The sequence below is a fragment of the Corvus moneduloides genome, chromosome 5 (assembly GCF_009650955.1).
Source record: "Corvus moneduloides isolate bCorMon1 chromosome 5, bCorMon1.pri, whole genome shotgun sequence".
Lineage (NCBI taxonomy): Eukaryota > Metazoa > Chordata > Aves > Passeriformes > Corvidae > Corvus > Corvus moneduloides.
Window position 1 is genome coordinate 12,234,302 of NC_045480.1, and position 12,604 is coordinate 12,246,905.

The following is a 12,604-nucleotide window of genomic DNA, read 5'->3' on the forward strand; positions in this document are numbered from 1 at the left end:
TGATGCCAACTCTTTTAGTAGTGTGCAAAAAGAAGCAAATATCCCCAAACACCCAGACACTGAAATGTGCAATCACAGCAATACAAATGGCACTATCTTACTGAAAAGGGAATTTTGTATTTGATCTTACTGAAAATCACGTTGTAAAAAGAATCATCTTCAAAACCAAACATCAGCACCTTATTCAAAGCATGTCACTTCAAATGCCTATGAAGAATATCAATTAACTGGGAACTGTCTGTCTGGGAGTCCTGATTTGATGTCCTGAGGTTATGTGTGGCATCATTCTGAGCTATTCAATGATGCATTATGCATCATTATGCATTAGCATTTCATTGCTAATGAAACAGATCCACCAATATTTGTCTGTCTAGCATGTGTTCAACAGGTATTTGGGTAATCAAGAGGACACATAGGATAAACTATATTAATTCATCAAATACATTCATATTTATAAAGATTAGCATTTCCTTTTATATATTTCCATAGGTGGTTTACAATATGGACAAACCAGTAAGGTTATTTCTATTCTGTTAGTTTATTAAAATCAATTAGTGCATTTGAATTTGCACATGGCAGTTCTGGAGATTAATCCATGTGTAGGTGAATTTATCTGTGTTTGACTGGGGATACTGTAGTTACAAGAGTCTCAAAAACTTACCAAGTGGAGCAAGTGTGCACTGAAAATGTATTCTCTTTATATAACATATCTTTGTTCTAGCCTTTTTTCTTTATATCAGTGTAAAATGTGGAACACCTGAATAACAGCATTTCTGTACATTCTAGTTTCATTAACATCCTTGTGTGATACTCAGCTTTGAAAGGTCTTATTTTTTACATTTTAATTTACAAAGTAAACCAAAAAAACCACCAACAAATGAACTTATTTCTTACAGAGGAAAAGGAAACCATAAAGCCTTAATTTTTGTTTGAGTGATGCAATAGGTTCAGAATGTATCAGTCAACTAAATTTGTGTTGCCTTGGAATTTTTTCTTCTTCACAGACTAAGGCAAAAAGCCAAATCTCTTATGGGTCAGGGGTATTGATGAATGAACAGATGAGTCAGGGGTTTTGCTACTGGCTTCCTCTTTCACCTTCTCTTGCTGTTGATTGATATAATGACAACAAATTTTAAAACAAGTGGCACAAACTAATTGTGCTTTTTAAAACCACATACCATGAAATTTAGTAGTGACTAATACCCTTTATAATTTACTGGTCGATAAGTTGTATTATTTCACTGTCATTTTTAGTGTTTCAGTGTTTATGTTTGGAGACCTAAGAGTTGATGGTAGATTACATTTACACTAGTAAATTTTCCTTTTTAGTTATCTTATTTCCTGTCTTGTTCTGTATAACTTTATATGTAGAAATATGGATGTGAATTTTATTATGCTTTTTAAAATTGAATTTAAAAGAGCACATAATTGTAAATTTATCTTACACCTTGGACAGAAGAATGAATTAATTTTTCATCTTTAAATAACTCTGATTAAAAAAAAATTACATGGACACTAGGAAGAGTTTAGCCCTGATACACTTCCAGTTTTGATGCTTTACCTGTAATAGCATCAAGTTTAACTCTTGATTCAACTAAGAATGAGGTGTTAGTACTCGACGATGACAGCTGCAGGAACATCTTCAATAACTAGACTTCTTACACTATAGTCAGTCTAGGAAGATTTGCTTCAGTTTGGTTACTTCACCTTTCTTCAGCTTAAAAATTTAATATTTTCTAGTGTATTGAGGTTGTTACTGAAGACAGATCTGTGTATTGTGCACATATGTGTGCAGAGAAATGGGTGAGCTCACATATGTAATCTGTGAAAGAGGAAAGAGGAAATTACAGCCAGAGTGATCTAAAATCCTACTAAGTGTACATTGCAGTGTGCTGGAGTGCATTTCTGGGAGGATGCAGACGGGGGAAGAGATCATCAACCTCTTTCCCTCATCTTTGCTGTGGTGCTTGCTCTAAATCATTTAACTGGAATTGAATGTGTAGTTTATTTCCCAGCCTCCTCTCAGTCTGTGCAGCAGCTACAGGATGCCTTGACTGGCAAGATGAGTAAATCAAAGCCATAGAGATTTTTCCTGTTTAGATTGTAGTTCAAAAATAGTAACAAAACCAAGAGAAATCATTTCTTGGTATCAGAGAAGTAAAAACACTGTACCTAGAGAATTCTTAATAAATTAGATATCTTTACTGGCATAGAGGTAAGAGTGAAGTATTGAAGCTGCTAAACAGACAGCTCTGTGACCCGTGGGACAGTAACTGTATTAGGAAAGGTAACAAACTCTTATGGGGCCAATTTACTCAATTTAATTCTCCTAAACTATTTTTTCCCTCATGTATTTGCCTATATTAATGATTTGTCTGAGAAGGAACCTTCTAATTGATGAGAGACATCACAAATGGAAATTAGTCTTAACATACTTTTGCCTGCAGAATACTGCATTCTCAGAAATAAAATTTTACCCAAGAGACATTCAAAACTTTGTACATATTTTCCTAGTTCATCTTGTTTCATTGGTTGTTGATCCACGTAAGGAAATTTCGTCTGTAAAGTTGTTCTAGTGCATGTTTATGCAATACCTCATCCAAAACTGATGTTTGCAGGTCTTTGGATGTGCATCATTGTGGATCTTCCTGCTGGTGTTTTGGCCATCACACGAGTAGCTGGGTTCATGTATGTTGCCTAAGGGGTGAAGCAAGAGTTGTAGCCCTGCCTTGGTTCTCCTGTACTGTCTCTTGTTTTGGGAACACCTGTTTGTTAGCTTTGAGGAGCCTGTTGGATATAGGATGTCCTCTGGGACTGTAGGTTTGCTGCCACCTATGGAGAGCCTGGAGAAGGAAATGCATGAACTGAGCAGGGGCTCTCATACTACCCTCGCTCTGATAGTGAAAAAGCTTTGTTGGAAGACACCCAACCTTTAGGTAATGAGTAACAAAAGGAGTTGACCATAGCACAGAAATTATACTTATTTTAAAGTGAGTGGAGACAGGACTCCCTCTGACTGAACCTTAAAGTCCAGTGCTATGAGCACAAGGAGCTGCTGTGAATGAGCATGGTCTTGGCAGTCAGCTCAGTGGTTTTATAAATGCTTGTGCTAACGTCCATGAATATTTAGGAACAAATATTCCAAAGTACCTATTCCCACTGAGATAGCTAGGAAAAATTAGAAGGTAGTCTTCTGATATTTCAAGTAATACTTTGTTCTTGATATCAGGGTGTTATAGCATTGGCTGTCACTCCATCTTCACCAAGTTCAGTTACTGCTTTTAAATATCCATATCCTATTTGTGACTGTACATTTGTAGGCTTGAGATCACATCTAGGAGTTAAGATAAATGAGATGTTTCATCTCAGTTTCCACTGTATCACCTCACTGCTAGGAAGGGGAGTGATAGAGCAGCTTGGTGAAGCTTCATGTGTTTTAGTTTATGGCCACTGCTCCTTATTCTGTCATTGAGCACCACCAGAAAGAGCCTGGCACCATCCTCTTGACACTCTTTGAGATATTTATATGTATTGACGAGGTCTCCTCTCAGTCTTCTCTTCTCTAGACTAAACAGGCCCAGCTCCTGCAGTCTCTCCTCAGAGAGATGCTCCAGACCCCTTCTCATCTTTGTGGCCCTCCACTGAAGCCCCTCCAGTAGCTCCTTGTCCTTCTTGAACTGTGGAGCCCAGAATTGAACACAATACTCCAGATGCACCTCACCAGGGCCAAGGTCATTGATAAACAAGTTGAATAAGACTGGACCCAGTATTGATCACTGGTGCTCCCCAGCCTTCAGCTGGATTCTACTCTGCTGATCATGATGCTCTGAGCTCTGCCATTCATCCAGTTCTTCATCTACCTTGATCCACTGTCCATTGATCTAACCCACATTTCCTGAGCTTACTATAGGATGTTATGGAAGACAGTGTCAAAAGCTTTGCTGAAGTCAAGGTAGACAACATTCAGTGCTCCCCCCTCACTGACCCATCCAGCCATGCCATTGTAGAAGACTATCAGTGGTCAAGCATGTTTTCCCTTTGGTGAATTCATGCTGACTATTCCTGATCACCTTCTCTTGCATTCAAGTTTGCAGTTCCTGGCAAAAAGCAGTGTGGAGAGTATCCGTCCTGTGATTGACTATTGTGCCACAAATTAAAACTCCCTGCAGTTAAATCCAAGAGAAAAAAATGAGGTAGTCCTGAGTAATTTCTTATCATAACATTTTTATTGGGGCAGTGGTTTGGTAGCACTTGGAAATAGGTATGATTTAATAGGTTATTGCCTTTTAGAAATGCATAGTTTTAAAATTATTCCATTGACTCTGGTCATAAAGCTGAACTATTATTTTTCTGTCTCAAGTGTGCAAAGCACCTTGCCATAGAAAACAGCACAGATGCAAATATCCAAGGGTGATATAGTTATATTGTTTTAAAGGAAATCCTGCTTTCAGGCACTTTTTAGACATAAGGAAAGAAGAAGCAATGATGCTTAGCATTATTTCTTGAAGAAACTAACTTCTTCTTCTATGACAACAAAATTGTATCAATGTGCACCAGTTTTTAAAGTTTCCATTTAGAATGGTAGAAAAGAACTGTTTTATTGGTGCCCTGATATCCTGCTGGACTTTGTTTCTCTATTGGCTTCCTTTCTTCGATAGAATAGCTTTCTTCATGTAAAAAAAAATACAGAAAGAGTGCCGGAAATTAAAAAAGAGAAATTGCTTTAAAATTTAGGTTCATTTTGAAAGTGAGACTCAGACATATGGGAAAATGCCACACTACTATTTTCATTCAGTCAGTTGCTCTGGAAGCCAGACGTGTGCAGAGCTGCACAGGATGCAGGAGAGAGGGACTGAGGGGTGCAGGAAGGACAGCTTATGGCTTTCAGGGAAGATATAACAGACAGATCTAACTTTCCACCTTCTCTGACAAAAAGTAGGAGTAAGAAAAGACTTTTTAAAGGCCTTGAGAATTGGGATGCCTCTCTTTTTTTGTGGGTCATGAGGTGTGATAAGCATTTAAGATGCTGTGTAAAAATCCAGGGTTTTTTGAGGGATTCTAATTCTTCTTGTTTAAATTGCTCTTGCTGAAGCTTTTAGGTAAAATTAGTAGTGATGTATGATACCACTCAGTTACTTTGAGTGGTTAATAAGTGTTCCCACAGACAGCAACAATGCATATAGGTGTTGCCTTGCCTTTCCTTAATTCAGTGAAAGATGAAAAAAATTGTGCAAGTATGCTAATTTGTGTGACTCAGTGCTCCTCCAAAATGTCAAAATCTATTTCTCATTTATTAAAAATGCTTTTAGGAAGTTATGCTCATGAATGTGTTGTTTTGAAAACTGCCTTTCAGTTGTATGCTTTATGTACAATATGACTAATTTAAAATTACTGTAGTTCTGGAGGTATGTGATCTGTGTTTGTATGTGCCATTATACAGTTTGTTTCCCCAAGCTGTCATTACTAGGTTTCATTGCTCAGTTTAATTTCAATTTGCTTGGCTCATCAGTAAGGCAATAAGTAAATAATGAGTGTTGTTTCATTTGCAAATTTATCTATAAACTAGTGTGTTTACTTCTGATAATAAATAGGTGAGTAAGTGACTTAGCTGTGTTACAGCATCATGGAGTGGTGTTGCTTGGAAGGTACCTTTAAATATCATTTATTCCAACCTCCCTGCTGTGGACTCCCCTATGGAATTGGGTACCCTAATGCGAGCACTGAAAATCACTGCTATCCACTGTAGGCTTGGAACTCAGTGTCGTCCCACCAAAAGAAATAACACGTGGATATATCCTGAAGATAATTTCCAATAGCCAGATTTACCATTTGGGGAAAAAAGCCCAACCTCTATCTGTCTTAATAAAGATACGTTCTCAGGATCATCCTGGAATAGAGTGACAATATCGATAAAATCTACTTGTGACAGTGTTTGATTCAGAGCTGCTACCTTTTCCACAGCTGTAATGACAGTGCTCTCCCAGGTGGTGTTTAGTCATCAGTGCATCTAGGTTACTCTCATTAAAATGTAGATACCTTTCCTCCCTCTCCTGCTCTAGTCTCTTTCTTTCTTTAAATCAAGGATAAGTTTGAGTTAGTTAATTCTCAAAGTTGCTGTTCAAAATAAGAGGATTGTAACATCTTCTGCATAGGAAAACTCTGCTGTCCCAGCTGTCTGAAGACTTCAGGTCAAGTTGTGATGGGTTTAACCTGACTGGACACCTATCTGATCAAGTTGCAATTCTGGCTTAATTTAGTGTAAATTAAATGTATAATGGGGCTACAGATCACAGCATTGTGTAGCATAGATAGAAGCAGATGTGGCAGTGACTAACATTCTGCTGCTTGGTAGCCTCCTTTTACCATGAAGCACTGTTTGGTATGTAATGTGTATTGTCACTCAAGGTTAAAACACAGGGTTTTGAAACCTCTGCATCTGATAGAGGTTTTGGCAGTCTCTGTAATGGGGATAGTAGAAAGATGTTACTGAAACTATGAATGATGAAATACATTATAGCCTTTCTGGTATACTGCAATAGACAAGTGAGTCTTCCTCTTTTTTCCCCCTTTATTCTGAATTAACATGTAATCCCACATGGAAAAAATATTGCTTTCCATGCAGCCTGCTGAGCATCATTTTATAATGAGGTTTCATCACAGTGGATGTTACTATAATAGGCTGTAACATTTTTCCACTACTCCTTCCCCAACCCTTAAGAGTCACTGGCCTATATTTTCTGAAATGTCTGGGGACATGAATAGTCTCAGTTGTGGGGTGAGATCTGAGGTCCATTGAGTAGACTTGATTGTTCAAAAGGCCAATTCTTTTGGCTTATCTAATAAGGACTTCCCCGTTAAAATAGCTAAGAAATTAAGAAATCCAAAATAAAAGCATTCCCAGCATAAACAAAAAGTCTTTTCCCTTTTTGATTAATTTTTCATCTTCTTGTAGAGCACAGTGGAGGGGTTATGGGTGCTAGTAGCCTGGTGTGGTTGGTACAGGAAATAAGGAGATAACTAGATAGTGTGTTGCTCAGTTTTATTTTATTCCCTAAAACTGTGAGAACTCATTGCCAGTTGCACACCCCTGTAGCAGATTCCTTAACATGCACATGGCCTTTTTCCAGCCCTGGTTCTCTACTTGTTTACTGGAGGGAGGCATGCAGTCTTTGCTTTTGAATATACAGCATCGGTTTTTAATACCAATTTAGAAGCAGCTTCCTTGGTGACTTTTAAAAGTGGAGTGGTGCTTGCTAATCAGTATTTTTTATTTTGTTCCAGGTGGGTAAACTGAGAGAAAAAATCCAAGAGGTTAAGCAAGAAAGGGAGCAGGAGCAGCATAAGCACACTGCCTATGTTTCTGAACTGAAAGCCAAGCTTCACGAGGAGAAAATGAAGGAACTTCAGAGTGTCAGAGAGCTACTGATCCGGCAGCATGAGCAGGAGGTGGCAAGAATGGTGAAAATCAAAGATGGTGAAATTCAGCGTTTGCAGTCAACAGTCAATGTCCTGCGGGACGGGGCGGCTGACAAAGTGAAGACGGCGCTGCTGAGTGAGGCAAAGGAGGAGGCTCGCAAGGCATTCGACGGGGAACGAATGAAGCTGCAACAAGAGATCTTGGAGCTGAAATCTGGCAAAAAGCAGCTTGAAGAAGCTCTGAACAACATTATGCAGGCGGATAAAATGAAGGCTGCGGACCTGCGTACGGCTTATCAGTCCCACCAGGATGAGATCAATAGAATAAAGCGGGAGTGTGAGAGGGAGATCCGCAGGCTGGTAAGTTCATTAAGTAATGCTGCTTATTTCACTTCATAGCAGATATTGGTATATTGCTGTATGTGCCCATAAATACCAAAGCAGCCTTTGGCAGTGATATCTTCCATCAGTACCGATTGCTACAATAGGCCACTATTTCCACTGCTTTGTCCTCCTTACAGCAAAGAAGAACCTTAGGCTCCCTAGCCTATCCAACATGGTCCAAAGCTTTGTGTCCCACCAAATAGAATACAAGTCAACCAAGACTTGCCAGGATGAATTTTCTCAGCAGATCAAAGAAATAAACTTCCCTTCCTAGTTGTACAGCTATACTCCTGGTGACCAAAACAAGTCAGGGATTGTTCATTTGACAATGCAAGAACGCCTTTGTGAGATGGCAACATTAAATTCTTGTAGAGTTTTTATGTTTAAATCGGTGGAACCAGTTGTGCTGAAACAAGACAGTCTCTTTGCTTCTTCTGCATATTTATCCAGGTCATTCAATTTTAAGCAAAGTTGCCCTTTCAGAATTTCTGTATTTTCTCTATAGCAGCAGCAAAGTTAGGGCCTAGGACAGCAGGCTTTTTTCACGCTTCATAAACCCTAGGACTTCAGCACAGATGGCAGATTATGCTGTTTGTATAAAATCAAAATCCAGGCTATATTTCCTGTCAGTGGGGGCCCCAAATTATTCAGCTTTGTAAAACGTAAGGAATCTAAGATGGGCTGTACACAGCAATACATTTAGAAAGGTCTTCATCAAGTGACACTTCTGTTCGATAATGCGATATTTTCTATATATATGCATTTATCTATTTGTTTATCTGCACAAACTAGCTGTACAATAGCTATGCAAATAAAATCTAAAATTACAGTAAGCATAATGTTTATATTATGTCAAGTAGTACAGACTTTGAATAGAATGAAACATCAGTTTCCTTTGGAAAATATCTTGTCAGTTTGAATTTGCACAGAAATGACCTCTTTTTTCTTGTGTTCCTTAGGAAAAATTATGGTGAGGGCAAGCTACAAACTGTAATATCTGTTTAATGCTGGTGATTTTCTGTCTGAGACAATGAAAGCTGTTAATGCAGTAAATATTTATGCTTTAAATTAATTGGATGTTGATCGAGTCTCAGGGGTATCATTTCGTTCGTTAATTAAGACCACTGCAAAGACTGACAGTGTGGAGTTTCTGCAAACATAGTTTCTTTCATATTTTGTTCTGTATTAGAAAAGTAAAATTCTAAAATCATGGCTCTGAAGTACATGCCATTATAAAATGTGTTAAAGAGGAGAGAAGGTTGATACATTCTGGCATGTGTTTTTCTGGAGGATATTTTCTAAATGAATTTAACCTCCTCTAAGAAAGGTTTCAAAGGAAACACTTAACTCTTCACTTTCAAGAGTAGAGGTTTTCAGCCTACTGTGGTGCAAAGGCGATGAAGAAACGCACTCTTTTTTCTGTATGGCACAAAAAAAAATCCGGTGAAGTCATTCAAAATTTTAATTGTAGCCTTGCTGGGCCTCGGTGACTCAGTAGCTACATCTAAAATGGTGGATGTATTGGGAGAGTGTGTAGATAACTCTTGTTTCCTTTTCCCAGTGCCAGAGGAAGCCTGCCCCTGGTCTCATGGGCTTTCTCAGGAAATGTTCATATCTTCCTCCAAGAGCCTGATGCTGCCTTCTAGTCCCTCCATTTCTTTCATATGATGAATTTCAATTTTTTCCTTAAATTCAGCGGTTTGTGGGGTTTTTTGAGAGAAGAGTTTCTTCTGGGAATTCTTAGGAATTTAGGCATTTGTTGTTGTACAGAGCATTCTTTAAATCTGGGACGAGGTAAAAAATACTGCGGGGTTCCTAGATGCTACTCTTTTCCTTTGAGAGAGCACGTGGGATTACAGAATCTGATCACTGGGATATTTCCCTCTCTCCTCTCCCCTCCATTTAATTAGTTCAAGGGATGCTTGCCTCAATTTCAGATTAACCCCACCAGCTCTGGATTTGTGGTTCTTAGTTGGTTTCTACCCTTGTGGGATGAAACGAGAAGGATGTGAAAGGCAGTGTTACTAATATTAGCACAGTTCTGTAACTGAGTTTCAATTAATGTGCTCTTTTGTATGTGTGCAGTGTTTTATGGCACTATTAAGAAACCAGCATCTTTGGGATTAATGAACTAAATGGGCTGGCCATAGTGTAATTCAAATTCAGACAGAGTAATTCAGGATGCAGTCTGATTGTCTTGTCAGACTTGGTTGCTTTATTTTACATTTCAGATCACAGATTACTTTTGAGAATGTATTTTTTATAGGTATTGCAGCTAGAAAAAAGATCTGTATTTTTGCCATTAACTTTAATAGCCATGACTAATCGAGTAAAATCTTACAATTCTTGGCTGTTATCAAAAAATAAGTTATGAGAAAGGAAAACAGCAAAATCCATTGTCTGTGCATATATGGATATAATTATATTGACCATATAAACAGCTATGGTTGTATTGTACAAATGTCAGTATTTTAGAAATATGCTTAGAGATTGTCTTCATGATTTTGATTTGAGCCATGAAAAATACCCAACAAACCTCAACAGAGACAACACTGAATATGTAAGGTCCTAGTGCTTAATAAGAGAAAGTAAAATATGTATTTGGCAAAAAATATAACACGCTTTTTCTCTGTGCAGTATGAAATGATACTGGAATTTGTCAGGTCCTGTAATTGAAAATGTAACAGTGATATAAATGTTTTCATTCATTTAAGGAATGCTAATTGCTGTGGATTTTATTCCCCCACCCTCCAAGAAAATACACCTTTGTTGTATAGATGCATCAGCACAATGTGCTGGCACCTATGAAACCAGAAGTAAAAATAGATAGTAACAAACTGGAGGGACAAATGAAACAGATGTCTTGAAAGTAAAGAGGCACCTTGGAGAATAAGATAAGAAAGCAAGAACAGCTATTAATTATTTTTTTCAGTCCCTATTTTCTGAGTAGTTGAGTCTGAACAGTTGTGTTGTTCCATGTACAAATGTACACAAAATAGCTATTTCAGCCAATTTTTCTTAGGCCTTGATTAAGCTTGCCATTTAACTGACTTACTTGGTGTTAAAATTAGGTTTAAAAATCGTTTTCAGAGGTAAGTAAAGTTGCTCTTTTTTGCCTGACAATCCTGAAATAGCCTGTTCACATTGTTGGTGATCCGTGGAAACAGACCAGCCTTACTCTGTCATCAGCACAGATGGAAAGGAAGGCATGGCTATTGACTATAGCATATTTGTTAGAGGTTACATTCATTTTGGGACAACTTGGACACTGTTTTTAAGCAGGCCTTTACATTGCAAGGCACATTTCTCTAAGCACTGTTTTTGCAGTGGTGAGATTAATGGACACTTTACAGTGCTTGCCTTGGAAAAGATATGCAAGAGCCCAGTCATTAAAAGGATATTGAATTATGACATCATTGTCATAATTCAATATCCTACTAATTTTTAGTATTGGTTATATAAGAAAAAGCCTTAATGTTTATTTTGTAAACACTTAATATAATATTTGAACACTTAATATAATATTTAAACCTTGTAACAAACAAATGACACTTGCACCCTGCATTTTGTGGTGTATGTTTTAGTAAACATTATTTGTTTTATTGGAAATATCTTTAACACTAAGCCTTTTACTTATTTTACAGCTAAATACCCTCCTACCCTATTAAAATCTTTACACATACGGTCTTCCTAAATATTCTTAAACAGCTTGGATTGAAATTAATTGAAATACTTCACTTTAATATAAAATAGACCAAATTTTCTTAACCAGAAAATCATTATGAAAGATCACACTGATTGTATTAGATGCGCAATAAGGTTCCTGTTTTAGAGGGCACGCAGTACACCAGATGAATTAAATTTGCATATTTCAATTTTATTTTCAAGTAGCCTTATAAAAATTGTCTAAAGAGCAATGTGACAGTACTGCACATTCATACTTGCAAGGCAAAAAATCCTTTTGCTGACAATAGAATCAAAGTAAAAGAAATGCTTGCAAGGAGTGATTTTCAGAAGTTCCTGATCAGCCACGATTTATGAAGACAGATGCACTATTGAAGTGTCCTTAATCTCCTTAATCCTAATTATTTTGCTGAGTAAATAAAAAACTCCTTCTAGTGTGGAACACTTCTTCTGTCTGGTGTTAGCCAAATAAATATAATGCAGGACATGAAATAATAGAATTTGAGTTAACAGATTAAGCAATTTTTAAAGGTAGAAATCCAGGCAGTTTCACTGAAACTTCTTGTCAAGAGAAAAACCCTTTTACGGAATAAGCTCATGTACCTTTTATATTGAATAAGCCCCATGTACCTTTTATATTGATTTTTTAAAAATACTATGGTTTCAGCTTTGTGTCTTTGTGTAACATAGCATCTAATGATTTAAGTGAAGGCTTCTGACAAATGTCTTTTCAGAATTAAGAATTAGGTTGTTCCAGTTCAGGACAACCAAAATTTCAGCTCACGTCCTTCACAAATTCGTATTTTCTAACCTTGTATAGCTCTTAATATGCTTCTCTAAGTCCTCAGTATGGATTATACTAATAAGGTGTCCATAGTCTTTAGTATTATTTAGCATTGGGAGTATAATACAATTGTGGAAAAATTTTGAGGGTCCTCTCCAGGTCAGCTGGTCCAGTGTCCTGCTCAAAGCAGCGCTGCTTTGAAGGTTTGATCAGGCTGCTCTGGGCCTCCTCCAGTCCAGTTTGAAAACCTCCCAAGATGGGGTTAAACAGTGACAGCCTACCCCAAAGCCCTGTCACTGTGAAATTTCTTTCTTCTTTTGATTGTCACTGTTGTCC

General features: G+C 37.5%; 1 protein-coding gene across 11 annotated transcripts in view; it reads left to right on the top strand.

Moving 5' to 3' along the window:
• Positions 1-12,604, top strand: part of JAKMIP1 (janus kinase and microtubule interacting protein 1) — a 147,212-nt gene that overhangs the window by 64,301 nt on the left and 70,307 nt on the right. For all 11 annotated transcript variants that reach the window (XM_032110301.1, XM_032110300.1, XM_032110307.1 and 8 more), the window contains one exon: positions 7,282-7,776. In XM_032110301.1, the coding sequence (XP_031966192.1) occupies positions 7,282-7,776 (495 nt within the window). The remainder of the gene's footprint in view (positions 1-7,281; positions 7,777-12,604) is intronic.